Source organism: Cyanistes caeruleus, chromosome 17, assembly GCF_971803275.1.
Source record: "Cyanistes caeruleus chromosome 17, bCyaCae1.hap1.1, whole genome shotgun sequence".
NCBI lineage: Eukaryota > Metazoa > Chordata > Aves > Passeriformes > Paridae > Cyanistes > Cyanistes caeruleus.
In genome coordinates this window covers 15,251,405-15,278,635 of record NC_141717.1, presented here as the reverse complement: position 1 = coordinate 15,278,635, position 27,231 = coordinate 15,251,405, and the positions used below count along the sequence as shown (strand labels likewise).

The 27,231-nt window shown below is 59.5% G+C and overlaps 4 protein-coding genes across 7 annotated transcripts; 1 reads left to right on the top strand and 3 right to left on the bottom strand.

Annotated features, from left to right (window-relative positions):
- Positions 1–286: 286 nt before the first annotated feature.
- LOC111936292 (uncharacterized) lies at positions 287–10,509 on the bottom strand. 2 transcript variants are annotated; one of them, XM_086853976.1, is made up of 14 exons: positions 10,379–10,509; positions 6,208–6,391; positions 5,798–5,829; positions 5,405–5,451; positions 4,801–4,882; positions 4,566–4,704; positions 3,876–4,051; positions 3,582–3,737; positions 3,291–3,424; positions 2,905–3,038; positions 2,672–2,772; positions 1,651–2,455; positions 1,132–1,358; positions 287–912 (listed from the first exon to the last, which is right to left on the bottom strand). In XM_086853976.1, exons 2-14 carry the CDS (start codon positions 6,248–6,250, stop codon positions 667–669), a joined length of 2,322 nt encoding a protein of 773 aa, XP_086710102.1. In that variant the 5' UTR covers positions 6,251–6,391; positions 10,379–10,509; the 3' UTR covers positions 287–666. The 2 variants fall into 2 exon arrangements, with proteins under 2 accessions (XP_086710102.1, XP_086710101.1); XM_086853975.1 differs by lacking the exon at positions 10,379–10,509 and having other exon boundaries at positions 1,132–2,455; positions 6,208–8,343.
- Positions 10,499–14,849, bottom strand: RPUSD1 (RNA pseudouridine synthase domain containing 1). Of its 3 annotated transcripts, XM_086853977.1 has the most exons (7): positions 14,723–14,849; positions 14,377–14,533; positions 13,984–14,169; positions 13,768–13,891; positions 13,171–13,273; positions 12,987–13,088; positions 10,499–12,836 (listed from the first exon to the last, which is right to left on the bottom strand). In XM_086853977.1, exons 3-7 carry the CDS (start codon positions 14,163–14,165, stop codon positions 12,439–12,441), a joined length of 909 nt encoding a protein of 302 aa, XP_086710103.1. In that variant the 5' UTR covers positions 14,166–14,169; positions 14,377–14,533; positions 14,723–14,849; the 3' UTR covers positions 10,499–12,438. The 3 variants fall into 3 exon arrangements, with proteins under 3 accessions (XP_086710103.1, XP_023792709.2, XP_023792710.2); XM_023936941.2 differs by lacking the exon at positions 14,723–14,849 and having other exon boundaries at positions 14,377–14,587; XM_023936942.2 differs by lacking the exon at positions 14,723–14,849 and having other exon boundaries at positions 14,388–14,580.
- Positions 14,850–14,996: 147 nt separating this feature from the next.
- CHTF18 (chromosome transmission fidelity factor 18) lies at positions 14,997–25,253 on the top strand. The gene is made up of 22 exons (XM_086853856.1): positions 14,997–15,163; positions 15,281–15,439; positions 15,561–15,687; positions 15,768–15,942; positions 16,028–16,117; positions 16,234–16,286; positions 16,483–16,624; positions 16,924–17,136; positions 17,249–17,346; positions 17,886–18,009; positions 18,120–18,232; positions 18,796–18,889; positions 18,990–19,088; positions 19,578–19,708; positions 20,319–20,481; positions 20,574–20,798; positions 20,901–21,050; positions 21,416–21,546; positions 22,997–23,126; positions 23,880–23,990; positions 24,606–24,663; positions 24,966–25,253. Exons 1-22 carry the CDS (start codon positions 15,046–15,048, stop codon positions 25,100–25,102), a joined length of 2,841 nt encoding a protein of 946 aa, XP_086709982.1. The 5' UTR covers positions 14,997–15,045; the 3' UTR covers positions 25,103–25,253.
- GNG13 (G protein subunit gamma 13) lies at positions 25,251–27,070 on the bottom strand. The gene is made up of 3 exons (XM_086853868.1): positions 26,934–27,070; positions 26,117–26,239; positions 25,251–25,712 (listed from the first exon to the last, which is right to left on the bottom strand). Exons 2-3 carry the CDS (start codon positions 26,212–26,214, stop codon positions 25,607–25,609), a joined length of 204 nt encoding a protein of 67 aa, XP_086709994.1. The 5' UTR covers positions 26,215–26,239; positions 26,934–27,070; the 3' UTR covers positions 25,251–25,606.
- Between the last annotated feature and the right edge of the window lie 161 nt (positions 27,071–27,231).

The window sequence follows — 27,231 nt, the reverse complement described above, 5'->3', positions numbered from 1 at the left end:
CATGTGGGGGAAAAGGAACTTTGAACAAGTTTGCCATATTTTTTCCCTGCTCATTGGAAATAGCTGTCAAAAAAATCACTCAGTGAAACTTGTATCCAGCTCCTGCCATCCCCCTTTCCTCCAGGAGGGGAGTCTGGGAGGGAAGAAGGGATTTATATATTTTATATCTTCTATATCTTCATTGTCTGAACTTTATAGAGGGGGAGCAGGTCTGGCCTTCACCGTAGATTTTGGAATTATGCTGGAGAAGCTTTCCCACAAAGCACTGGACACCTCAAAGAACAGGCTGGATCAGGAAAAACCAGCTGATTGATGTTTTATTGTATAGCACAGTGATCAAGATAAATTATCTCCAGCTAATCATCCCATGAAAGTCTGTGTGTGGTTTGAACAAACCTTGATCAAAAAGCAGCTCATGGAAAAAATTAAATATGATTTTTGGGGATCTCAGCTGTGGTGCTGGGCTACCAGTGACTGAAATCCCTGAGTTTTCCCACTGTTGAACAGATCCCAGTGGGATGAGTTGGACAGGAAATCCCTGGAAGAGCTGGGCCCGGTGTTCTTGCCTTGGCAGAGCACTCAGCATCACTGCTGGTTGTACTACAGGGAGTAAACTGCTAGTAAGGACCTGTGGGGCTTCTCTGGGCTGGCAAAATCTGTCCTCCTTCACTGCCCAGCCTCAAAAATAACCAAATCCTGTGCTGGCATCACACGTGGATGAATTCTCTTCCCTTTCCCAGGTTTCTGCTCTCCAGCAGGGAACTCCCGGCGTGGTTTCACCAGGATGGAGGGAGGGGTGTGCAGGGTGGGTGCTGCTGAGGGGGGCTCAGAGCAGCCCCCCAAGCAGAAGAACGCTCCCCACAGCAGCTGCCAGCACGGGCACGAGGCAGGAGCAGAGCCTGGATCCTGATCCTGCGGGGAGAAGAGCGGGAATGGGATCCTGCAGCTCCCTGGGGAGCAGCTGGGAAGGCAGCAGGCTCAGGAGGGGATGAGACACCTTGAGGTGAAGCTGAGGGCAGCTCCAGGGTCACATCCCCACCTGGCCCCCACCACCAAATCCCACCAGGAACAAGGGGATTGTCCTCAGCGTCATTCCCAAGCCTTTTCCAAGGGCTGACATTCCCAGCTCACCTGGCTCCGGCTCCAGGTTGATGTAGCCATTGGATGTTGGTCGTGGTGGCTCTGGAACGTTCCCAGGGCTCGGGCTGGGGGATGCCGGAGGGGAGCTGGGCTGGCACGGCCCGGTGGTGGGGGAGATGGAGCTGGGAATTGGGGTGGGCGTGTGGGGGGCAGAGGGGGAGTGGGAGACAGGGGTGGCAGTGGGGGCAGAGGAGGGGTTGGGGACAGTGGTGACAGTGCTGGGGGTGGCAGTGGGAGCAGATGTGGGATTAGGGACAGGTGTCACAGTGGGAGCAGATGAGGGATTGGGGACAGTGGTGACAGTGCTGGGGGTGGCAGTGGGAGAAGATGAGGGATTGGGGACAGTGGTGACAGTGCTGGGGGTGGCAGTGGGGGAAGATGAGGGATTGGGGACGGTGGTGACAGTGCTGGGGGTGGCAGTGGGGGCAGATGAGGGATTGGGGACAGTGGTGACAGTGCTGGGGGTGGCAGTGGGGGAAGATGAGGGATTGGGGACAGTGGTGACAGTGCTGGGGGTGGCAGTGGGGGAAGATGAGGGATTGGGGACAGTGGTGACAGTGCTGGGGGTGGCAGTGGGGGCAGATGAGGGATTTGGGACAGTGGTGACAGTGCTGGGGGTGGCAGTGGGGGCAGATGAGGGATTGGGGACAGGGGTAAACATGGAGGTGACACTGGCTGAGGTGGCAGGGTGAGGAGAGGTGGGGACAGTGCCTGTGGAGGTGACACTGACAGGGGTGGTGACCACGGAGGTGACACCGGCTGAGGTGGTGGGCACAGGGGTGGTGACCATGGAGGTGACACCAGCTGAGGTGGTGGGCACAGGGGTGGTGACCACGGAGGTGACGCCAGCTGAGGTGGTGGGCACAGAGGTGGTGACCATGGAGGTGACTCTGGTTGAGGTGGTGGGCACAGAGGTGGTGGCCATGGAGGTGACACTGGCTGAGGTGGTGGGCACAGGGGTGGTGACCACGGAGGTGACACTGGCTGAGGTTGTGGGCACAGGGGTGGTGACCATGGAGGTGACATCGGCTGAGGTGGTGGGCACAGGGGTGGTGGCCATGGAGGTGACACTGGCCGGGGATGTGGGCACAGGGGTGGTGGCCATGGAGGTGACACTGGCCGGGGTGGTGCCAGCAGGGCTGGCTGTCCCCGTGGGCTCTGGCAGCCCTCCCTGCAGGCCGATTCCCAGCACACAGTCCAGCTCCCGCTGGAATTGCTTCTGCACCCAGCTCACCACTGAGGGCTCGTGCTCAGCTTGCTTCAGCTCAGAGAGGTTTTCCCCCAGCAAATTCTTCACGTCGGTGACGCTGAGTTTCTGCAACACACACACACAGCAGCCCCTTCCTTCACCCTCACAGCCCCAAAAGCTTTGCTAACGGGGCTGCAGAGCAACTGAAACTTCCTAAGGAAAATTCCTAAAGGTGAGCAAGTGGAGAATGGGTGATTTGGTTGGGCTCTGACCTCAAACCCTCCTCCTCAGCCAGCCCTGCCCTTCCCTGGGGAGAGGGACAGCAGCATCCCAGGGCTGTACCTGCAGTTCCTGGGGATTTAGGGAGAGGAAGGTGTTCAGATCCATGTTTATGGACACACCAGCATTAGCCAACTCCTTCAGATCCTCTGCTGGAGCTCCACCTTAAAGAGAGCACCTGTAGATGTGCAAACCCTTCCAGCACTTCTGGAGAGGACTTGGAGATGTTCTGGAGACTGCCAGACCTATCTGTGGCTGGGAAGAGACCCCGAACCTGGAGGAGGGGAAGCACCTACCCAGATACGGCCGGATCTGGCAGTAATAGGGGCCAGGGGTGCTGGCCAGGCTGGCAAAGGCCTCCCGAGCCTTCCCATAGAGCTGCTCCTTCTTGGTTTGGGAGCACGAAGAAATGTTTAACTTCCCAGCAGTCCTGGAAGGGGGGACACAGGTCAGCAGCATCCCAAATTGCAGATGAATTGTTCTGGTGGTTGGGAGGAACGAGCAGGATATCCCTGCTCATGGTCCTGGGGCTCAGGTGGGATCTGGGGTTGGATCACATCCCACTGTGCTGATTGGGAATGGGGAGATCCACAACAGAGCTGGGGGTCTGCCATCCCACCACCCCCTCCCCACATCCCAGGGGCCTCTCAGGGCTGAGCAGCCTCCCTGAGAAGCGGCTCACCCGATGGCTCCGGCAGGGATCTGCTGGATCTGCTCCTCCTGCAGCTCACACAGGTGTTTGTCTCCGATTTGCCGCAGCAGGGGCCCGGTCAGGGAGCCCCCCAGGTCCAGGTACCTGCTGAGCAGCTGCTGCACCTGAGGTGCACGTGGGGAGATGCTGCTGGTAAGGATGGCAGCGCTGCCAACCCCCCAAAACAACCCCCCGGTGCCTCCACCCTGAGCTGGGCTGAGCCAGGGCCAGTTCCAGTTTGGGTTCCTCATCACCCATCCCCTTCTGCTGCCATGGATTTACCTGGGAATCATTCCACTCTCCTCCCGAGGGGTCGAGCAGCACTGAGAGGGTGTCACTGGATGTCAGCGGCCACTGGCTGATCTCCTGCACCGTGTACAGGCGGGACAGCAGCCCCAGGCGCCTCAGCTGCTCCTCCGGGATCCCCGACGGGTAAAACTGTGGGGCCGGGCCGGTGGGGCAGGAAGGAGGGTGAGGGAAGGGAAAATGGGGCAGGAGTCAGTGCAAAGGACCCACCTGGGCGCCTTCATTCCTGTGTCCTGCCCATCCCGGCTCGTGCCCGGTGTCACCCCTTACCTCATCCACCTTTCTTTTCAGGACCCGGTAAGTATCTGTGATGATTGGCTGTGCCAGAACAGCCTCCAGGTTTTCTATTAAGACATCACTGCTCAGGCAAAGGTCGAGCTGGTCAAGGGTGAGGTAGGGGACGGTATCATCGATGTTGCTGGCGGTAATGGGCTCGGACTGGCAGCCTGAGGGCAAGGAATTGTGTCAGGTATTGGCTGTGTGTCCCCACCCTGCCCTGCTCCTGCCACAGGGCTCAGAGCCCCTTGGAAGAGCCCTGCTGAAGGACAGGGAATCACAAAAAAGTGGCTCAAGCCACCGTGGTTCCTGCTCCCATCCCCTGGTCCCCAATCCACAGAGGTGCCTCATTTGCTGTCATTCCCTGAAGTTATTCCTGAAGAACCCGGTGATGTTTTGCAGCCCACTTGTGCTTTGTCCTGTTACAGGCAGCTCAAACTGCTCCACATCCCCTCTCCGAGCGTCCTCTGCTCTTGCAGCGTCCAGCCTGGGGACTGTCCCAGCTCCTTCCTGAGCGCTGCACCGCATCCCCTCTCCCTGGGCAACCCCCGCCCCGTCCTCCAAGAACATTTCCCCACTTCCCCAGATGTGGGAATCCCGGATTTCTGCCTGGTCCATCCGGGAGCTCCCAGCTGCCGACCAGCCCCGGGGCATTTCCCCCTCGGAGGGAAGGGGAGCACTCACGGGCGGCGCTGCGCTCCAGCCTGGCTCCAGCTGCTGCTGCTGCAAGCGCCCTGGGGAGGGGAAGGGATTTCTCCCGCTGGGAACGTCCCTGGCTGATGTCGGAGGCTGTGATGCCCCTCCTGAGATCCTCCCGTGCTGCCTGCGGGGCCAGAGGGTGTTGGGAGCGGAGGGCACAGGTCCCCCGGCCTCGGAGCTGACCTGCCTGGTGGTCATCTCCCCCCAGGAGGGTCCTTACCTCGGGCACCAAACTCAGCGTGGTCTGGTTCACGAGCGGCCCCAGGTCTTGCAGAGTCGGTAAATCCCAGCTCGAAGGATCCCTGCGGCAGCAGCAGGAGCAGCTCAGCATCCCCCACCACCCCTCCAGGAGCAGGAGGGCTCCTCACCCGTACCCCGAGAGGAGCAGGGCATCGAGGGCATCCTGCTGTGCCCCCTCCAGGACATCGGGATCCGAGGCTGGGATGGTGCCCGGCTCAGGGTCACAGCCCAGAGCCTGTACACGTGAAATGTCATGAAAATGTCCCCTAAAAGCAGTGCCAGGGTGCTGCCATCCCCCCGGCAGGCTGGGTGCCCCCCATATCCCGGGATTTGGGTGCGGGAGAGAACAGCAGCGCCTGGGTTTCAGCCGGGGCGAGGCTCCCGCGTGGAGGAAGGAGAATTCTCGGTGTGTTTGAGTTTCTGCAGGAGCCCAGCCCGCTGGAATCCCAGCACGGAACCGGCTGCACAGGGCTGTAAATCCTCCCCGCCCCGGTGAGCCGGCACAGCAGCTGATGTGGGATAAACGCAAATTCACCCCCCCGGACCCCCCGATCCTCAGAGCCCCGGTCGGGGCCAGTACTTACGGGGGATGCTCAGCGCTGGACAGGACGGCTCCAAGAATCAGGGCAGCCTGGGGAAGAGGATGGGGCGTGCTCAGCCCCGGCAAGGAAAGGGAAGAAGGGATTTGAGATGCAGGGAATGGGATGCGACCCGGCTGGAGCTCCACGGGAGCAGCCAGGAGCTGCAGCAGCCCCTGGGCTGCTTGTGGGGACAAAATCCATCAAAGCCACTCTCGGGAGCGGGGACACTGGCCTAGGGCTGTCCCTGGGGGTGGCTTTGGGAGCAGGGGAGGTGAAGGATGGGACAAGGACAGGACCACGCTCTGCACAGGGGGACAGCAGGGATCCCAGCGGTGGGATTTTGGGAATTTTGGGATTTTGGCACTGTGGGAGCCAGCGGGGCCGGCAGGGACTCACCGCTGTGGCTTTCACCAGGTCTGTGGAGACACCTGCAAGGAAGCAGGAGCAGGTTAGGAAACACCCCATGGGTTAGGGACAGCTCGTCGGGGCTGTTCCAAGCAGCTCCAGGTTCAAAGTCTGGGAAAAGCCTTTCCTTTGCCAGTTTAATGCTTAGGAAATGCTGCGGAAGGCTATGGAGAGAGCAGCCCCGGCTCCCTCCGGGAGGGTGGGGAAGACAAAAAGGGGTAAATCCATCCCCGGAGATCTGGGAAGATCTGTCCCTGGAAAAGCCGGCGGATGCTGAGGAGAGCAGGAGGCAGAGCCTTGGGAGCAGGATTGGGATGAGGAGCAGCCCAGCTGGAGCATCCCTGGTGCCAGGGGGTGGCTGGGGGTCCCGGGGCAGTTTTTGGGGACAGGATTTGACTCACGGAGGCAGAGGGCGGCTGCCAGGGCTGGTGCTACCCACACCATGGTGCTGGTGCTGGGGGTTCGTCCTTGGAGCGGGTCTGGAGAGCCGTGTGCCGCACTTGGAATTGCTGGAAGGCGCTGGAATGTGCTGGAATGTGCTGGATGTCCTGGGGCTGATTCTGTCACCCAACACTGGGGCCGGAGCTGTAGGGTCAGGGATGTCACTGTGCCCACCCCGGCTCTGTGATGCTGCACAGACCCCCCGCCACCACGGGAGAGATTGTAAATCCCGCATAACAGAAAATGGGACTTTTCCCACCCATTATTAGAAGAAACTCTGCAATTGTCTTGCAGGGACGGGGTCCCCCTCCATCCCCCAGCTCCTCACCAGCACAGACTGGGAGAAATCCAGTGTAACGCAGTGAGGGAGCCCAGCAGGTGTTCCCCACCCCTCCACACCCCTCAGGGGGATTTGATAGAAACTCAATCCCTGCTCCTGAAATTCCCTACAGCAATCCGTTATCACCTTTGAACTCAATGCAAGGGATTTCCCCTCCTAAATCTCATTTATTTCCCCCCAGATCCTACCGTGGCTGTGCCGAGCCGTTCTCCTCCTCCTTGTCCAGGGGGATTTGGCTTTCGGATGGGAGGATTCGGCCGGGAAGGTGCTCCCGGGGCTGGGGCAGGGGCTGGGCAGTGCTCAGAGCTTTATCTGTGCGGGGTGGGGATGTAGCTCGACACACGGGGTGTGACGGGGCAGTTTCTCAACTCTGTTTTGTCAGGCTCCTTTCCTTCTCCCTGGTTTTGCTTTGGGGTTGTTTCCTACTCCTCGGTAAAGGGTCACTTTCAGCTCTGGGTTCAGCTGAACCCAAAGTGAACCCAGAAGGAGTTAAAGCCTCTGGTTTGGGAGTTTCTGTGCTCTTGAGGGGGGTCGAGGTGTTCCCGGGAAGGGGAAAAAGCTTTAGAGCTGCTCGGGGGTTATTTTATAGCTGGGGTGCAGAATGGACCCCAGTGATGAGCTCAGCACCCTCTGGGAGGTGCTTCCACTGTGCCTCTCCTTTTTCCCTGAATCACAGCCAATCCCATCCCCTTTTTTTCAGCTTTTCCCCTGGTCATACTCCAAAAAGCATGTGCCACGAAGGAGACCAAAACCAAATCAAATCCTTCCCGAGGCTCTGAGATGACAACCTGCAGGAGCTGTGAGCACAAACGTTATCTGGGTGTTTATCCCGGGAAAAGGGAAGGGTGGCTGGGCTGGAGCAGGGCTGCACCCGCCCTCTCGGCCAGGTTTGGGGGTCCCAGCCCTCACCGAGGGTCCCTGGAGCTGCTGGCACAGTGCCAAGAGGGGTTGGTCACCCCCAGCCCCATCCTGTCCCCAGCCCCGTCCCCCAACCGGTCCTGCAGCCCCAGGGCTGGGCTTACGCCCGTGGGCGTTGCTGGTTTCTATTTTGGAAGGATTTACTGTAAAAATAGCTCCTGTTGGGGTGGTAAAATTACAGAAACTTGTTTGCTATGAACTGCTGGAGGGACACAGCCCCTGCCCCGGGCTGGCTGGACAGAGGTGGCTGGAGCAGGAGGGCAGGGACACATCAGGGCCACTCTGGGGGTCACCGTGTCCACTGTGTCCCTGTGCAGATCAAAGCTGGCCCTGAAACCCTCAGGAGCTGCCAGAGGAAGATCCACCCTGAACATGACCGTGTGGAGCAGCATCTGCCCCAGGCTGTTCCTGGGGACATTGCCAGGTCAGCTGTGAGCCCTGACTGCATCTCCCTGTGCCAGGAGGGCTGGGAATGCTCCTCACCCTTAACCAGTTGCTCTCTGCCCATATCTGGTTCATAATCTTAAAAAAAAAATCTCAGTCTTAAAGACTGTAATAATTCCTTGGGTCTTTGATCAGGGTTCCCTCTGTTCCAGCCTGAGGGATGAGTTCTGTGTTCAGGAGTTCCATAGAAATCACAGAGTCCTGGAATGGTTTGGGTTGGAAGGGACCTTAAATCCCATCCAGTGCCAGCCCTGCCATGGGCAGGGACACCTCCCACCGTCCCAGGCTGCTCCAACCTGGCCTTGGACAACTCCAGGGGGGTTCCAGCCCTTAGAGCATCACATCAATGGCTCATTCCTGGTGGCAGCTTTCCCTGTGCACCCTAAACCCCCTCAGCCCTGGGGCTGCTCCCCACCAGGGACAGCCCCAGCATTCCCAAACCCGGAGCTTTTCTCCTGCTCTGGTTGGGACAATCCCAGCGGCCGGTGCTGTCCCGGAGGGTGGGGACAGGTGGGGACAGGACGGGCAGTGCCACCAGGTGCTCATCGGCCCCGGCCATCTCTGTTACCAAACCCGGGAGGGCTCTGGGGCCACTCGTCCTGCTGGTTCCGGCCCAGCAGGGCTGGCAGTCCCAACAGGGCGAGCAGGAATCAATCCTGCGACTCACACAACAATCCTGCCCTCACACAACAATCCTGCCTGTCACACACAATCCTGCCTGTCACACAATCCTACCTCACACAATCCTGCCTCACACAACAATCCTGACTGTCACACACAATCCTGTCCCTCACACACAATCCTGTCCCTTACACACAACAATACTGTCCCTCACACACAATCCTGTCCCTCACACACAATCCTGCCCCTCACACACAATCCTGCCCCTCACACAATCCTGTCCCTCACACACAATCCTGTCCCTTACACACAACAATACTGTCCCTCACACACAATCCTGTCCCTCACACACAATCCTGCCCCTCACACACAATCCTGTCCCTCACACAATCCTGTCCCTCACACACAATCCTGTCCCTTACACACAACAATACTGTCCCTCACACACAATCCTGTCCCTCACATACAATCCTGCCCCTCACACACACAATCCTGTCCCTTACACACAACAATACTCTCCCTCACACACAATCCTGTCCCTCACACACAATCCTGCCCCTCACACACAATCCTGTCCCTCACACACAATCCTGTCCCTCACACAATCCTGTCCCTCACACACAATCCTGTCCCTCACACACAATCCTGCCCCTCACACACAATCCTGTCCCTCACACACAATCCTGTCCCTCATACAATCCTGTCCCTCACACACAATCCTGTCCCTTACACACAACAATACTGTCCCTCACACACAATCCTGTCCCTCACATACAATCCTGCCCCTCACACACACAATCCTGTCCCTTACACACAACAATACTCTCCCTCACACACAATCCTGTCCCTCACACACAATCCTGCCCCTCACACACAATCCTGTCCCTCACACACAATCCTGTCCCTCACACAATCCTGTCCCTCACACACAATCCTGTCCCTCACACACAATCCTGCCCCTCACACACAATCCTGTCCCTCACACACAATCCTGTCCCTCACACAATCCTGTCCCTCACACACAATCCTGTCCCTCACACACACAGTCCCGTCCCTCACACACAATCCTGTCCCTCACACAATCCCGTCCCTCACACACAATCCCGTCCCTCACACACAATCCAGCCCCTCACACACAATCCAGCCCCTCACACACAATCCTGTCCCTCACACACAATCCTGCCCCTCACACACACAATCCCGTCCCTCACACACAATCCTGCCCCTCACACACAATCCTGCCCCTCACAAACAATCCTGTCCCTCACACAATCCTGTCCCTCACACAATCCTGTCCCTCACACAATCCTGCCCCTCACACACAATCCTGACTGTCACACAATCCTGTCCCTCACACACAATCCCGTCCCTCACACACAATCCAGCCCCTCACACACAATCCTGTCCCTCACACACAATCCTGTCCCTCACACACAATCCTGTCCCTTACACACAACAATACTGTCCCTCACACACAATCCTGTCCCTCACACACAATCCTGTCCCTCACACACAATCCTGTCCCTCACACAATCCTGCCCCTCACACACAATCCTGCCCCTCACACACACAATCCTGTCCCTCACACACAATCCTGTCCCTCACACAATCCTGTCCCTCACACAATCCTGTCCCTCACACAATCCCGTCCCTCACACACAATCCTGTCCCTCACACAAAATCCTGTCGCTTGCACACAATCCTGCCCCTCACACACAATCCTGTCCCTCACACACAATCCTGCCCCTCACAAACAATCCTGTCCCTCACACACAATCCTGTCCCTCACACACAATCCTGTCCCTCACACAATCCTTTCTCTCATGCCAGGCTGGCTGGCTCGGGTCCCGGGGCCGCTCCTGTGGGGCTGGTCCGGTCTCATTCCTGGAAACCCCCGTGAGCACAGGATGGATGCAGCGAGCGGAAAGTGAAGGGCAGAGACACGTTTAATACAGTAAATACACCAAAAGTGGAATTGCAAGGTGCACGGGACATCAGAGCCACACCACAACCCCGGGGCATGACAGGAGCCACAGCCCCGTGGGCAGGAGGGGACAGGACAGGGACACGGCCTGGAAAACTCCCTTTGTAGAGTAAGGAAAATTCCTTTTTATCTGTGGCGTTGGGGAAAAGCAGCGTGCAGAGGCTGGGGTGGGGTGTGGGGGCTCCTCGATGTGAACCTGGTGGGCTCAGGGTGCCAGCCCCATCCATGTCCCCATGTCCCCACCCCTCATCCCGGCAGGATGATGAAGGCTGAGTCCCTGGGGACGTGCTGTCACTTGCCAGTGTCACCCCCCGAATCTTTGACAAATGAGTTTGTTGTGCTCATTTCCAGCTCCCAGCCCCTCCTGAAAGGTGAGACAAGACCTGCCAGCAAGGACAACGGGCTCCTGCTCCTTCAGCATCCCCCAGAGCCCTCTGCAGCAGCCCAGAGCCCGCAGTGCCCGCTCAGTGCCCAGCGCTGGCACCTCAGGCCATCCCCACCCTGTGGCACCCAGCCACAAAAGGAAGAGACGCACGGGACAGGTGATCCAATTCCACCCCCCCCGGGGATTTTGGTGATTTGCAGGGTGTGTTTATCCACATGCCTCAGGGTGGCAATATCAGCTGTGTGAAGCCCACGGGATGGGGGTGGTGGGGTGGCAACAACTCTGGGTGCTGATGTGGTCCTTGAAAGCCCTGGGATGAGGCTGTGGGGCTCCAGCCCCTCTGTCCCTCCCCAGCTGTCCTGTTCTCATTTCCAAACATCCCCCAAGGGCTGCAGAGGAAGGGGAAAGCAAAGCAGGATGACCAGCAAAGCAAGGGCACTTCCCAGGAAATTTCTTGGCATCTGTCAAAGCTGAGCTCCTCCTGCCTGCTCTTCCCATCAGCTCCCATCAGCCTTTCTTCCAGCTTTATCCTTTTCCTACTGCTCCAGAGCTTTCCCAAAGTGCCCAGCTGAAGGACCTGCCTGCAGGACCCTCTGGAAACCTGCCAGGCAGGAGTCACCCCATGGGACCCCCACGGGACACTGATCCTTCCTCATGCGAGTGAGCAGAAAGGGACTTGTGTTCTCTGACCTGTCTCAGCAGGGATAAAAGCAGGAAAGGCAGTGCCAGTAGAAGGAATAATAAAATCCATTAAAAAAGCTTTGGGCTGCTGGCTCTCTGACCATGGAAGTACTAAAAATACGTCATTCCTGAGACCACCCATATTTTACAAACCCTAGAAGACTAGATTCTCTTCCTAGAAAATTGAAAAAAGTTTTAAAATTCCTTGGTATCAACTCCTTCACCTTCACCAAACCTTTAAAAACCCCCCAGGTGGGCTGAGGGAGGAAGGGGGCGAGGGGCAGGGAACTTTCCATGCCCATCCCAGTCCAGTTCCACAGGACACCCTGGAACTGGGGGACTATCGGTGTCCCCAGGACGTGCTCCAGCCCCCAGCCTCCCACATGACACAGCAGCTGGAGTGAGGGGATGGGAATGGGGGACACGGACGCTGGAGCTGCAGCCAGCACGTTCTCCCCTCCCTGTGCTGGGCTGTAATTCCGCATCCAAGCACGGAGAGGTTGTGGGAATGTCCACGGCAAAGGCAGTGCCCAGCTGTGCCCGAGCCCCAGGACAGGGATGGAAAGCTTTGGGGTCACTCTAAGCTGGAATGTGACTCTGCTGCTGAGGCCCAGGACTAGGAAAGGGACATCCCATGGCCAGATGGATGATGGACACTACAAAACAACCCCACCTCAACCGCTCCTAAAATCCACCTGATGCCAGCCCCAGGAGTGAGGGAAGCCAGACAGGGAGTGCAGGTGTGGAGGCAGCGCTGGGCTCCGTGAGGACCCGCTGGGATAAGGGTGGAGCTGGAAATGCAGGGATGTGCTTTGTGCTCACTCCAGAGCCCACTCAGCCAACCACTGCTCGCACCGTGCCCGCTGCTCCTCCGTCTCCCCCCTGCTGCCTTCACTCCCTGCTTCCTCCTCTCCGGCAGCTTCCTGGCTCTCCTCCTCCTCCTCCTCCTCCTTCTGTGTCCCCTTGTCCTTGAGCTCCTGGATGACGTCCTCCAGCCGCTGGGTGATGTGCTGGGGCACCCAGTTGCTGTCCATGGCGGTGACGAAGGGGTCAGGCGCGCACACCTCGATCAGCTCCTTCCCGGTGGGAATGCGCAGGTAGTAGGCGTGGAGCATCATCCTGTAGGGATTGCTGTCCTGCCTGTGGCTGTAGGTGAAATCCCCCACGATGGGGTGGCCGATGGCGCTGCAGTGAACCCGGAGCTGGTGAGTCCTCCCTGGGGGGAGAGCGGGAATCAGGGACAGGGAATTCCTGAATCCCTCCTTCAGGGCATGGTGACAATACACCTACTGGCATTTGTCCCCCTGAGCATGGCAGCTCTCAGCTTCCCTGATCCCTTTCTAGGCTCTGCTCCCCCTGTCCCCACCTGTCAGCGGCTGCAGCAGCACTTTGGTGACGGGGTCTCCGCTGTAGGATCCATGTTCCAGCACGATCAGCTCCGACTGGCACGGCTTGGGATTCTCACAGCCTGCAAGGAGATCCAGAGGGGGTTTATGATGCCCCAGCACATCCCTGGGGGTGTGGGCAGAGCAGGGGACGGGGCGGCTCACCCTCTGTCCCCTCGATGCACATCATGTGGGTCATGCCCTCCGTGGTGTTCTTCCCGATGGCGTAGCGGATCGTCATCCGGCTCTGGCTCACGTGGCCCCTCACCTGGGGGCAGGAACGTGGACACTGAGCCCTGGCACGTGCTCCTCACCCACCCCCCAATGACAGGAACCACAGAATCACAGAAAGGGTGGGGCTGGAAGGACCTTAAAGGCCACCCATTTCCCCAAGCCCAACTCCTTGTTGGAGGAAGGGACACTTTCCACTACCCTAGGTTTCTTCCAGCCCCATCCGAGCTGGCCTTGGGCACTTCCAGGGATGGGGCAGCCACAGCTTCTCTGGGTAACCTGTGCCAGAATTCCTTCCTAATATCCAACCTAACCTCACATTCTGGCAGTGGGAAGCCATTCCCTGTGTCCTGTCCCTTCATGCCCTTCATGTCCAAATCCCTCTCCAGCTCTCCTGGAGCCCCTTTAGGCTCCAACTCTGAAACTTTCTCTTGTCCAGCTGAACACCCCCAACGCCCTCAGCTTTCCCTCAGGGCAGAGATGTTCAGGAACACCAGAAGGCCAAGGCAGGAGGTGGCAAGGGGGGCTCACCAGGGCCAGGTAGGCTTTGGTCACCAGGCGCTCCTTGAAGCACTTGTAGGCACTTCCCGCCGCCGCTTTGTTGAGTGCCACACACAGGGCCCCGCTGGTGGAGAAATCCAGCTGGTGGCAGAACCTGAGAAGGACGCGGGGGTAAAGGAGCATCCTGGGGATCTCAGGAGTGTCCCCAGCTGAGGGCAGAGCCGGGCTCGGCGCCCAGGTGCTCACCTGAAGCCGTAGTAGGTGTCGGGGTCGGCCAGCTCGGGGAAGCGGTGCTTGAGCTGGCTCTGCAGGGTCAGCGTCTCGTACCACATCTTGCTGTCGATGCGCAGGTCCCAGTGCTTGTTGACCACGATGAAGTCGGAGCTGTGGTACAGGATGGACAGGTTGTCGATGGTGCCCGGCTCCATGGCTCTGCGGGGGAGAGGGAGAGAAGGGGAATGGGGATGAGCGGGGCGGGAGGAAGCGCCAGCTGCGGGATGGGCACCCCGGGCTGGGCAGGGCAGGGAGCAGGGCCTGCAGGTGGGATACCCCAGCAGGGAATGGAGATGCACCGGCGCTGCTGAGGTACCAGTGTCACCTGCAGCACTGCTGTCCCCCTGCCCGTCCCCCCAGCCTCACCGCTGTCACACCATGTGGATGCAGGTCCCACAGCGGTGCGGATGCTACAGCAGCGCTCCAGCCGCCGCCATGCCGCTGTCACAGCGCACGGCTCCGCCGCTCTCCCGCTGTCCCGGGACGCCCCGGCGCCACGCCTGGATGGCCCATCCCCGCCCCGCTGTCACGCCTGGAGGCCCCGCAGCCGCGCCGTGCTAGCTGTGCCCATCCCCACGGCGGCGGCCGGCCCGGCCCCGCTCCCCGCTGCAGCCCGGCCGCGATCGCGGCGGCTCCGCCGGAGGGCACGGGACAGAGGGGAGGGGACAGGCCACGCGGGGCGGGGACACGCAGGGCGGAGAGGACCCCGGACAGGACTGAAGTGAGCCGGGACCCGGCTGACAGGACCCGGACAGGACTGAAGTGACCCGGGACCGGCTGCGGGGACCCGGACCCGGCTGCGGGACCCCGCGAAGCGCCCCCGCCCCGGCGGCTCCCGCAGCGCCTCCCGGCAGCGCTCACATCTCGTCCAATCAGCGCCGCCCTCGCCGCGTTCTCCGGCGCGCCGTGCCCAATCAGCGTCGGTTCCACCTTCGCTCTCGCGCGCCTCGCCCAATCAGCGCTGGCTCCGCGGCGCGCGCGGGCGGAAGCGCGGCGGGCGCGGGGCCGGTGGCGGCGGCGCGGCGGGAGCGGCCCATGGCGGGCACCGAGCCCGGGCCCGAGTTTGGGCTCGAGGATGGGCTCGAGGATGGGCTCGAGGATGGCTTCTACGAGCGCTTCGCCGCCGAGCTGGAGGTGCTGGCCGAGCTTGGAGGTGGGCGCTGCTGCGGCGCCGGGATGGGAGACGGCGGTGGGAGGGAGCGGGCTTTGCGCGCCCGCGTGTGCCCGCCACGCCGCGGGTCCCCTCCGGTGACCGGCACCCCTCTTGCAGATGAGCCATCCCCACCCGCCGGTCCCAAAACCTCGCAGTTCCGCGACAAGAGGCAGCTGCTGGAGGAGCCCGATCCCCCCGGGGACTCTCCCACCAACGCCAAGAAGAGGCACCGGGACCGTGTCCCCGCCGTGTCCCCGCCAGCCTCCGAAGCCCGCAGTAGGTTTGGCCCGGTTCCCCGGGTGCTGCTGAGCCCTGTTCCCCCGGGCCGAGCGGTGCCGGCTGCTGGAGCATCCCCTGGGTCCCGCGCTCCGTGAGTGATGCTCTCCCCGTGCTCCAGCCCCGAAGCCCAAGCGGCAGCGCCTGGAAGCTGTCAAGAAGCTCGATTTCGGTGCAGACGATGAGTTGGCTCCGGATATCTCCTGGGCTGGTGGCCCAGAGGCACCTCTGGCTCCCCACAACGCCAGGTCGGCCCCTCTGAACCCCGTTTTTAGCAGGAGAGAGGGAAAGGGCCCTTCCCCTGCTGAAGGAATTTGGTGTTTTCCAGCTCGAATCAGCTGGAGATGAGTGGAATGGTCGCCCTGCAGACCACACCACCCTTGGAAAAGAAGAGGGTTCTGAGGAGACCACCCATCCTGGAGGATTACATCAATGTGACATCCAGCCAGGGCACCAGGGTCTTCCTGGTGCTGAGGGATGATCCCTGCAGGACAGGGCTGGAGGTGAGCAGGGATCTGAAGGTCGGCTTTGCTCCTCTGTGGCCTCCAGGTGGTTCAGGAGGGGGCTGGTTGTGCTGTGTCCTTGCAGCTCCCGGATTCCCTGGGCTGGAACGCTCGCCGGCCCCTCCACTTGCTGGGGGTGCCCTTCTCCTACCTGAAGGAGCAGGTGGATGAGGAGGTACCACATCTCCCTGACCTTCCCTTCTGGCCCTGCCACCTCTGCTGGGGCTGGCTCCCAAATTCCAGCCATGGGCTGGCTGTTGGCTCTGACCCCTCTCTGTGTCTGCGCTCAAGCGCCGCAGGCAGGTTCTGGAGGCCTCCCAGCAGCTGTCAGAGATCATAAACAGGTGAGATGTGGGGATGAAATCCCTCCCCAATCCCTGACACTCTGCTGGATTTGTCCCCCAGCTGCTCTTTTTGGGAGACCTGCAAGCAGAAGAACCTTTTTGCCCTCATCACCCCCAGCTTGAGGAGTCTGGGTGGAATTCCCAGCCCTGCCCTGACTCCTGGGGTGCTTTGGGGTAAATGAATTCCATCCTGCAGCTGCCTGGGGAGCGAGCCCAGCGCCGAGAGCCCGGATCCCAGCATGGACACAGATCCAGCAGCCGAGGAGGAATCTGAATCCCACTGCCTCTGGGTGGACAAGTTCACACCCCGGCGCTACATTGAGCTGCTCAGTGATGATGTGAGGTGCTGGGATAAGGGGGAGCAGGTTCCCAAACCTACAGGTTTTGTAGGGAATGGGAGAGCCTGGGAAGTGCTGAGTTGAGCCAAGACAGAGCAGGGATGGGGCTGATGTGACTTATCCAGGGTTTCCCTGAGGGATGGGGGCTGAGCTGGGGAGGGAAGCGCTCCCACCGTGTCCCAGGGAGATGCCAGGTGGAACCCTGAGCAGCCTCCTCCATGAAGGAGAGCCTTCCTCTGCCCTCAGCTGGATTTTACCCGTGTTCCATGGGTTTTCCCTGCTTCCCTCCCCTGCTGCAGTACACCAACCGCTGCCTGCTCAAGTGGCTCAAGCTGTGGGACACGGTGGTGTTCGGCAAGGACAGCGCTGGCAAGAAGCCCAAGCCCAGCCCTGCGGCTCAGCCCACCCTCAGCCATCCCAAGGAGCAGCCCAACAAATGGAAAACTAAAGTCCAGCTCACCGAGGAGATGCTGGAGGCCGAGCTGGACCAGCACAAGAGACCCAAATACAAGGTGAGCAGGAGGGGACGTGGCTGTGGGTCCCTCTGCTGCCACCAGCCGAGGAGCAGCGTTGTCCCCTCCATGGAGGGAGCTCTCCAGGGGTCACCTCCCCTCTGTGCCACAGGTGGCCCTGCTCTGCGGCCCCCCTGGCCTGGGCAAGACCACGCTGGCCCACGTCATCGCCAGGCACGCGGGGTACAACGCTGTGGAGATGAACGCCAGGTGAGCCCTGAGTGCCCTCAGTGCCAGGTGAGCCCTGAGGGCCCTCAGTGCCAGGTGAGCCCTGAGTGCCAGGTGAGCCCTGAGTGCCCTCAGTGCCAGGACTCAGGGTGAGCCCTGAGTGCCCTCAGTGCCAGGTGAGCCCTGAGTGCCAGGTGAGCCCTGAGTGCCCTCAGTGCCAGGTGAGCCCTGAGTCCCACGCCCACAAACGAGGGCAGATGGTGTTGTGGCAGAAGTGATGCTGGAGATGATGGTGGCCAGGGGGTGATGCTGTTCTGGAGGTGTTGGTGTCCTGGGAATGATGGTGTCCTGGAGGTGGGGATGTTCAGGAGGTGATGCTGTCCCAGGGGCGATGGTGGCAGTGACAGTGTCCCAGGGGTGACAGTGGCAGTGACAGTGTCCCGAGGGTGATGGTGGCAGTGACAGTGTCCCGAGGGTGATGCAGGACCTGACGGTGCTGTTCTGGAGGCGATGCTGTCCCGGGGGGCGATGCTGGCCGTGTCCCCATGCCCAAGCTCAGCTGTCCCCGTGTCCCCTGGCAGCGATGACCGCAGCCCCGAGGTGTTCCGGACCCGCATCGAAGCCGCCACCCAGATGAGGTCGGTGCTGGGCTCCCACGAGAGGCCCAACTGCCTCATCATCGACGAGATCGACGGCGCGCCCGCGGTGAGCCCGGGCCACCCCTCGGTGCCAGCCCCCAAACCTTACCCCCCTAACGGCTCCTCCGTTGTCCCACGAGCGAGAATCCGTCCCTCCCATCCTCGTTTTCCCCCCAGGCCTCCATCAACGTCCTGCTGGCCATCATCCAGCGGAAGGACGGCGAGGCGGGGCGGCGGCGGCGCGAGGGGGGGCTCCTGCTCCGGCCCATCATCTGCATCTGCAATGACCAGTGAGTGTCACCTGCCCGTGGGGACAGGGACATCCCACAACCCCACACAGCAGCTGGCTGCTGTTGCAGTGCTGCTTTTCCAGTCCTGGTGTTGGACCCCTCACAAGAGGGGTTAGAGAGTGGCCAGGGAAGGGAATGGAGATGGGAAGGAGCTGGAGAATTCCTGAGGGAGCTGGGAAAGGGGCTCAGCCTGGAGAAAATGGGGATCAGGGGGAATTTGTGTCTCTGCAGAACTCCCTGACAGAAGGGGACAGCCAGGGTGGGTCAGGCTCTGCTCCCAGGGAACAGGGACAGGAGGAGATGGGAAAGTTTAGGTTGGATATTTGGGAAAATTCCTTTGTGGAAAGGGCAGTCAGATCAGTGCACACTGCTCAGGGCAGCGGTGGGATTTAAAATCTGTGTGGATGTGGCACTTGGGGACATCATTTCACGGTGACTCAGCAGTGCTGGGGGGACAGTTGGACTCAGTACTCTGGGAGATCTTTCCCAACCGAAATAATTCCAGGATTGAGAACAGAATTCCCTGCTGGGCTCTCTCAGCCCCCCGTGTTTCCCTCCCCCAGGTACGTGCCCGCCCTGCGCCCGCTGCGGCAGCAATCCTTCCTGCTCAGCTTCCCCAGCACCGCTCCCTCCCGGCTGGCCCAGCGGCTCAGCGAGGTCTGGCCTCACCCAGGGTGCCCCTGTCTCCCTGTCTCCCTGTCCCCCTGTCCCCCTGGCCGGGTGTCCCCTCCGCGCTGAGCCCCGGCTGCTCCGGCAGATCGCGCTCCGGCAGGGAATGCGGGCGGACACGGGAGCGCTGCTGGCGCTGTGCGAGAAAACCGACAGCGACATCCGCTCCTGCATCAACACCCTGCAGGTGCTGGGGACATGGGGGGACCTTGGGGACATGGGGGGACCTTGGGGACATGGGAGGGACCTTGGGGACATGGGAGGGACCTTGGGACATGGGGGGATCTTGGGGACACAGGGGGGACCTTGGGGACACGGAGAGGGCTTTGGGGACACTGGGATGGCCTCGGGGATGTGGGGAGAGCCTCGGGGACATGGGCATGGCTGTGGGGATATGGGGAGGGCCCTGGGGACACAAGGCTGGCCCTGGGGACATGGGCATGGCCATGAGCACACGGGCATGGCCCTGGGGATGGCTCTGGGGACACGCTCCTGCTGCAGCTCCAGGCTCACATGGGGACAGAGGGGACAAAAGTCCTTTCTGGGCAGATCCCCGAAACTTCACCCAGTCCCCTGGGTGTTTCCAGCCCTACTCGAGCAGGACGAGGGGGGTGTGTGCAGCTTGTCCCAGGGCTTTGGGGATCCCCATGCCCTCCCTCCCCTCTCCCCCTCGCAGTTCCTGCACGGCCGAGGGCAGAAGGAGCTCAGCATGCAGATGGTGCAGACCATGAGGATTGGCCTGAAGGACCAGAACAAGGGGCTCTTCTCCATCTGGCAAGAGATCTTCCAGCTGCCCAGGCCCCAGAGGTAGAAGGAAGGGTTTTTTAGGTCTGTTGGGTGCTTGGAGGGTGGTGTTCCCATTTCCCAGAGAAGCTGTGGCTGCCCCTGGATCCCTGGAAGTGTTCAAGGGAGGCTGGATGGGGCTGGGAGCAATGTCCTGTGAGTCCATGGCCTGCAGGGTCCTGGAGAGCAGCTTCTTGAGGGGATTTGTGTCCATCACAGAATCCCGGAATGGTTTGGCTTGGAAGGACCTTAAAGCCCACCCAGTGGCAGCCCTGCCATGGCAGGGACACATCCCACCCTCTCAGGCTGCTCCCAGCCCTGTCCAGCCTGGCCTGGGACACTGCCAGGGATCCAGGGACAGCCACAGCTGCTCTGGGCACCTGTGCCAGGGCCTGCCACCCTCCCAGGGATATTCCTTCCCAATATTCCTTCCCAAAATTCCTTCCCAATATTCCTTCTAAACCTTTCCTTTCTCAGTTTAAAGCCATCCCAGATGCTTTGTTACCACTCCCTGTAGCTCCCAGTAATTCAGCACTGGCATTGCCTCCAGTCCAATTCCCAAGCATCCAAATATTCCTTGCTGGCTCCTCCAGCACTGGGAAAACCTCAGCTTTTCCCTCTGGGCTCCCCCCAGGCACAGGATAGGAATGGATCCCTCTTTGCCAGCCCAGCTCCTGCTGGGGGATGAGGACCTGCCCCGCCCCGGGGGCTCAGGGGGCTTCAATTCCTCCTCCCAGCGCTTCCAGCACATCCTGCACCTCTCCATCTCCTCGGGAGAGCAGGAGAAGCTGGCCCAGGTGAGAGCAGCCGAGGGGGCTGGAGCTGAGCTCCGTGGGAAGCTCAGAACCCCAGCGAGGCGAGATCCACCTGATCCCACACCCGCTCCCAGGGCCTGTTTGAGAACTTCCTGCAGATGAAGGTGCGAGATTCCAGCCTGGGCTCCGTGTGCCTGGCCCTGGAGTGGCTGGGCTTCTCCGACCTGCTGGGCCAGGCTGTGCTGCAGGCCCAGAACTTCCAGCTGCTGCGCTACCTGCCCTTCCTGCCCGTGGCTTTCCACCTGCTCTTTGCGGCCACCTCCATCCCCCGGCTGGCTTATCCCAGCAGCCAGCCCGAGGCAAGTCCAGCAGGGCCTGCTGCCAGCCTGGCCCAGCTCCCTGCCGTGGGGACAGTGGGGACAGTGGGGACAGCTGCCTGAGGCTCCCTGCGCTGTCCCCAGGCCGTGGCCAAGCTGAGCCAGATGCAGAACGTGGTGCTGTCCATGGTGTCGGGGATCGCGCCCGGCGTGCGGAGCCGCACGGGGCAGCGGGCGCTGGTGCTGGAGGTGCTGGGGCTGCTGCTGGACATCATCGCCCCCAAACTGCGGCCCGTGAGTGTCCCCAGCCCCTGGTCCTGCTGCAGCCCTGCCTGGGACCCCTCCCCAAACCCCAGCCTGCCCCCGTGTCCGTCCCAAATCCGCGCCGGGTTTGGGGCCGTGGCTGCTGCGGGAGCTGGAGGGAAGCTGGGGACAGGGAGCTGAGGTGCCCAACTGTGGGGAGGGGTCCTGGGCCCCATCCCTGGGGCTTTGGGGAGCTCTCAGAGTCCCCCCCACACCCAGGAGAGGGTCTGTCCCTGCTCTGGGAAGGATGAGTGTTCCTGAGAGGGAGCTAAACTCGCTCTGGGTCCTTCCTCGCCCAAAACAAAGGCTGTGGTTGGGCTGTTTGGGGTTTCCCAGCTCTGCTGTCCCCTGGCCAGGTGAACACGCAGCTCTACAGCCTGAAGGAGAAGCAGCAGCTGGCTGAGCTCATCAGCACCATGCTCACCTACAACCTCACCTACCTGCAGGAGCGCCTGCCCGAGGGCCAGTACGTCTTCAAGCTGGATCCGTGAGTGCCGGGGCTGGGAACGGCCTGGGGGACCCAAAATCCTTCCCTGGGAGGATGGGGAGGCCCTGGAATAGAATTCCCAGAGAAGCTGCAGCTTCTCTGGATCCCTGGAAGTGCCCAAGGCCAGGAGGGATGGGGACTGGAGCAAATGGAAGGTGTCAGGGTTGCAGCTGGATGATTTTAAGATCCTTCCCAACCCAAACCATTCCAAGATTGTTGTGATGATTCTCAGGAAGGAGTTGGGATTTTTGGCTTTGCCCCATCCCTTCCTTGGAGTTTTCAATGGGATTCAGGCCTGACCCACCCTGGCACTTGTGTCCCTCTCTGGCAAACAAATCTGATGTCACCAGCAAAACCTGGGGCTTTTCCTTTGAAACTTTAAAAAGTTTCAAAGTGTTTTGACAGCAGATTTCTGAGTGACTGCAGAGCCACCTGGCTCAGGGCTTTGCCCCTTTTATTTTAGGGGCAATAATAGTGGGTAAATAGTGACTAAATAGTAGATAAATAATAAATAAATAGTAAATAAATAGTAGGTAAGTAGTAGGTAAATAGTGAATAAATAATGAACAAATAGTAAATAAATAGTGTGTGAATAGTGGATAAATAGTGGATAAATAATGAATAAATAGTAAATAAATAGTTGGTAAGTAGTGGGTAAATAGTGGATAAATAATGAATAAATAGTGGGTAAACAGTGAATAAGTGGTGGATAAATAGTAACTAACTAGTGGGTAAATAGTGAATAAATAATGAATAAAGAGTGGATAAATAGTGAATAAATAGTGGGTAAGTAGTTAATAAATAGTGACTAAATAATGGATAAATACTGAATAAATAATGAATAAATAGTGCAAAAATGGTGGATAAATGGTGGATAAGTAGTGGATAAATAGTGGATAAATAGTGAATAAATAATGAATAAATAGTGAATAAATAATAAATAAATAGGGGATAAATAGTGACTAAATAGTGGATAAATAGTGACTAAATAATGAATAAATAGTGGATAAATGGTGGATAAATATGAAATATTCAGAGCTGGCAGAGGGACTGGTGGCTCCTCGGTGCTGGGGATGCTGAAACAGGCCTGACCCCGGATCTGGTGCTCCAGCCTTGTTGAGAATCCAGCTGCTCTGAGGATCCCAAATTCCAGTTCCTGGCTGGATTCCCATAAAAGCTGTCCCGAGGGGCACCCGGGGGTGGCTCTGAAGGTTGAGCTGTGCTGTGCCCCTGGGCTTTTCAGGGCAATCTGTTCAGCACAGACCTGCTGCAATCTCCTCTTTTTGCTTCCAAGCCGGGATTAAACCCCTCTAATCCCTCCCTCATTCCCATTCCCGCGTGGCGGGGAGGGAAAGCGCGGCTGGAATCGCGCAGGGTGCAGGGCTGGGAGGTGCTGGGGTGCAGAGCTGGGTGATTTTGGGGGTTGATTCCCTGTTTTCCTGCGCTGCAGGAACGTGGAGGCCGTGTGCCGCTTCCCAGAGCTGCCGGCCCGCAGGCAGCTCAGCTACCAGGCCAAGCAGCTCATCGCCAGGGAGATCGAGCTGGAGAAGATGAGGAGGGCAGAACGGAACCTGGGCCAGGTGGGCAGTGCCAAGGGGCTGCCAGGGCTGGGGATGTGGAGGAAATCCTTAGGGATGTGTTTTTCCCAAAGCTGGCTTTGGCTGTGCGAGTGGAAATCCGGGATTAACCCCCCAGCCCCGGCTGCTGCAGCTGTTTCCCTGCACAGCTGGGCTGGAGGGATCAGCTTTTTGCAGGAATTCTGGAGGGAATTCGAGCTTTGAAGCTTTCCACTCTCCAGGCAGGGGTGTGAGGAGATGGGAATGTTATTTTAGGTGGGAATTTTTGACTGGTGTTTGTACCTGTCTGTGTGGGAGGTGAGCTCTCCCTGCCTCCCCTTCCCTGGCTGCTGCACTCCCAAAGGTCCCAAAGCCCCCAGGAGGAGAAGAAACGGCTCTGCTCACTCTCCTGGAGGCAGGAAAAGATGGGAAGGGGTGGAAAAGGTGGAGAAACATCCTGGGTGTAGCTGATGCTTGCCCTGCCCTGCTGCCAGTGGGATAATTAATCCCTGGGAGCCCCTTGGAGCAGCAGAAAGGCTCCTGGGGGATGTGTGGGACAAAGAGAAGCTTCAAAAACATCTCTGAAGGCTCCTTGTTTACCTGGGATGTGAAATCCCAGGGAAAGGAGCTTCAGCTGGGGCTGAAAATGATGGGAAAATCCTTGGGATGTTTTAATCCCACCTGGCAGCGGGCAGGAGAGGTGGGATGGGGGACAGGGGGGTGACAGATGCTCAGGCACCCCGAGGGGAGCCTGGATCAGCTCTGTGCTCCCCACAGGACCCCGGGAATGGCCTCGGGGAAGAGCGAGGGGATGCGGAGCCAGCGGAGACCCCCAGCCACCAGCAGCGCCTGGAGCACCTCCTGAGGAGAGCAGTGGTGCAGGACAAGGTCAGCCTCAATTCCTGCCCCAATTCCTGCCCCAATTCCTGCCCCAATTCCTGCCCCAGTTCCCACCAGCTCCTCCCTGGCCTGCCAGACACTCCCTGGCTCCTCTGGAATTTGGTTTTCCAGTCCAGTTTCCTTTAATAGCCCAGCCCAGCTCCGTGTGTCCCCTGAAGGCATCGCTGGGATTGGGATGGATTGGATCTGGGTGACATTTTGGATGTGTCCCTGGAAGTCTGCAGGGCTGGGGGAGGGAAGAGCTGTGGGAATTTGGGCTGGAATAGCCGAATTTGGGCTCTGTGGGAAATCAGCTTGGAAAAGCTGCTCTGGGATGATGGCACCCTGGGAATCCCTGGGCTCCAAGAGAGGATCATTCCCTGGCACTGCCCCTCTGTGCCAGCCCTTTCCCGGGTGTAAAACCCCACCCGAGGTTTTGCCTTTCCCTAAATTGGAATGCTCTTTGCATCCTTCCCACAGCATTTGCATTTGGCTCCTGCTTTGCTCAGAAGAGCCTTGAGGTGCCTGAGCCTCACCCAGGGATGATCCTGCCCTGCTTTGGTCCCTGTCTGAGCAGCAGCTGCTCCAGAGCCAACTCCATTCCTGCTTTTTTGCTTCCCACAGCCCGAGAGGGATTTTTTCGGGAGGCCAGTCCAGCGGAAAGAGGCGGCCCCGGCCCCAGGTGGGTGACACAGGGACAGGGTGGCCTCAGAGATGGGTGACACAGGGATGGGGAGGCCTCAGAGATGGGTGGGTGGCAGCAGGGCCAAACAGAGCCCAGCCCAGCTGGCAGGGAGATCCTGTGGGCAAATCCATGGATTCTGGCCCCATCCAAAGGGAATTTTGGGTGTTGGAGGTGTTGCAGCATCCGGGATGTGTGGAACACCTGCCCTTCAAACCCTCCCTAAATCCCCCCCTCCCCAGCCAGGGCACAGCTGAACATTTTAAAGGTTCACGTTTTTAAAGTGGATTTTCCTCCTGCAGCCCCTCAGGTTTCCAAGGAGGAATCCCTGGAGCTGCAGATGGGAAAAGCCGTGGGGAAGAGCGACGTGTGGTTCCGCTTCAACGAGGGCTTCTCCAACGCCGTCAGGAGGAACCTTTACATCAGGGACCTGCTCTAGCAGGGCTGGGAGGGAGCCAGCAATTCTGGAGCTGGAGGGATCAGCTGGGTTTTGGCTTTCTAACCCATGGATGGGGTTTGTGGCTGTGATCTTGGCGTAGTAGTTTTTTATTTTGTTTAAAAAGAGAAATAAAATGGATCTACAAAAATCAGCAGGGGAGTGTTGCTCTGTTTATTCCAGTCATAAACCTCGAGTTCTGCCTGCTCTGCTGCGAAATGATGTCCTACAGTGTACAAAAGCATCTAAAATCACTAAAAATGGGGTTTTTTATAAAAAGCTCATTTATAAGGTGCAAGATCTGCCCCGTTTTTGGGTGGCAGAAATGTGAGATGAAGCTGCAGCAGAGCCCTGGGGAAGCTTTTGCTGCCAATTCTGGGGGATTTCACCCCATTTCTAAAACCCCTTCTACAGCTACAAGAGAAGAAAGGAGGTGAGGGCAGGCTTTTCCTTCAGCTTCTCAAGCTGGAGCTGAGGAATGGAAGCTCCATCCTGCAGGGGGGACCCTCAGAGGAGGATGCATTTGCCTTTCTCCACCCAGGGGTTGTTCTTCATCAGCTCCGGGTTCAGGAAGGGATCTTCGGGAATTCCGTCCTCGATCCACTTCACGAACCTGCAGAGAGGGGAGGGAGGGTGGGCACAGCCCCAGGCCAGCAAAATTGGGGATTTTGGGGGGTCTGGGGTAAATCCAGGGGATCCTGGGATGCCCCTGATCCACTGTGGGGACACGGAGGTGTCCCCAGCTCTGCCACAAAGCAGGGAGGGAACAGAACCATCCGTAATTTCCAGTATTTTGAGCTTTGGAAAGCTCTGGAAAAGGGGGGGATCTGCACCCTGGGGGGCTCCCAGGGGCCAGGAGGTGCCGTGGTGCCACCACAGCCCAGGAGCAGCAGAGCCTGGGCAGCTGGAAAGGGCTGGGAGACACCGAGGGGGTTCTGCCCATGGGGCTTGGAGATCCTGAAAGGGAAAAATCTCATCTGGGAACCCCGGGGAAGGGGAAGGGAAGCCCCCACTCACTCAGGTATGGTCTTGGAGGACATCTCCCTCTTGTAGGCCAGCTGGTACTTGAGGCTTTCCACCTCTTTTTTCCATTGTGGGAGATCCCACTCGTCCATCGCGCTCTCCGAGGGCTCCGTTGGGCTGGGAATGGGGATTTTGGTGCCTTGTCCTGCCCTGATCCCTCAATTTCCCCCCAGAGGCTCCCTCAGGATGGGGACAGCACGTCCCAGGCTCCCGGGGAGGTTTCCAAGCCCAGAGCGGAGCAGCCAAGGGCTCCAGGAGCTTTTGGAATGTTTTGGTTGAGGCAAAGCGCCCCTCTCATGCAAAACTCAGGGACTGAGGCAGATTTGACTGAAATTTGGGTGGGGAGCAGCAAAGAGCAGCCAGAGGCTCTTTGGGAAGGGGGTTTTGTCCTTTTCCTGCCTGGCCACGGCTCCGAAGGGAGCGGGAGGGATTTGGGGTTGCCTAAAGAGTGCTGGAAATGGCTCAGGGTTGGGGGGAGGCCAGCAGAGATGTGGGGAGCAAAGCAAACCCCTCTGTACCCCCCACCCCACCGACCCCAGCAGGAACCCTGCGGGAGCACGGGCGCGATGGGGAAACTGAGGCAGGGAGCTGAGTGGGCTCAAGCAGTGCCCACAGCGGAGCGGCCCCCGTGCCACCCAAACCTGCTGATGTCCCCTGCCCCACGCCAGGGCTCCCGGAGAAAGGGCAGGAAGGTGAAATCCTCCCCCGGGCACGGCTCCGTGCCAGCCCCGGCATCCCCCGGAACTCCAGCCGGGAGCGGGATCAGCCCCTTCCCCGCTCCCGCCGCATTCCCGGCGCGTCCCGCTCCCACCTGGCTTGGGAATGCCGGCAGCAGAGAAATGGGGCCGCGTCTGCAGCCTTGTGCTCCTCCCGCGAGCGCTTCCCTGGCTCCCGGAGATCCCAAACGCTCGGGATAATCTGGTAATGCACGGCTGGTGCGGCAGGAGCCGGATAACGGGAGCGTCCTCCCCCCGCCGCTCCCGGGGGATTGGGCTCCGCTGGATGGAGCCACATCCCGGTCCCCCCAGGGCTCTGGAACTGGGGTTATCCCGGTACCCCCAGGGCTCTGGAATTTGGGTTATCCCGGTACCCCGAGGGCTCTGGAACTG

What these genes read in the sequence shown, in the direction of transcription:
- LOC111936292 (XM_086853975.1), bottom strand. Translation starts at nt 6,250, where the DNA reads ATGGTGTGGGTAGCACCAGCCCTGGCAGCCGCCCTCTGCCTCC. An exon ending in GCTGGAGCGCAGCGCCGCCC is followed by an intron (nt 4,052 to 4,565) that starts GTGAGTGCTCCC and finishes CCTTGCCCTCAG; the next exon opens with GCTGCCAGTCCGAGCCCATT. An exon ending in ATCCCTGCCGGAGCCATCGG is followed by an intron (nt 3,039 to 3,290) that starts GTGAGCCGCTTC and finishes CCCCCCTTCCAG; the next exon opens with GACTGCTGGGAAGTTAAACA.
- RPUSD1 (XM_086853977.1), bottom strand. Translation starts at nt 14,165, where the DNA reads ATGGAGCCGGGCACCATCGACAACCTGTCCATCCTGTACCACAGCTCC. An exon ending in CCAAAGCCTACCTGGCCCTG is followed by an intron (nt 13,274 to 13,767) that starts GTGAGCCCCCCT and finishes TCCTGCCCCCAG; the next exon opens with GTGAGGGGCCACGTGAGCCA. An exon ending in GCTGCTGCAGCCGCTGACAG is followed by an intron (nt 12,837 to 12,986) that starts GTGGGGACAGGG and finishes CTCTCCCCCCAG; the next exon opens with GGAGGACTCACCAGCTCCGG.
- CHTF18 (XM_086853856.1), top strand. Translation starts at nt 15,046, where the DNA reads ATGGCGGGCACCGAGCCCGGGCCCGAGTTTGGGCTCGAGGATGGGCTC. An exon ending in CCTGCAGGACAGGGCTGGAG is followed by an intron (nt 15,943 to 16,027) that starts GTGAGCAGGGAT and finishes GTGTCCTTGCAG; the next exon opens with CTCCCGGATTCCCTGGGCTG. An exon ending in TTGAGCTGCTCAGTGATGAT is followed by an intron (nt 16,625 to 16,923) that starts GTGAGGTGCTGG and finishes CCCCTGCTGCAG; the next exon opens with TACACCAACCGCTGCCTGCT.
- GNG13 (XM_086853868.1), bottom strand. Translation starts at nt 26,214, where the DNA reads ATGGACGAGTGGGATCTCCCACAATGGAAAAAAGAGGTGGAAAGCCTC. An exon ending in TCCTCCAAGACCATACCTGA is followed by an intron (nt 25,713 to 26,116) that starts GTGAGTGGGGGC and finishes CCCTCTCTGCAG; the next exon opens with GTTCGTGAAGTGGATCGAGG.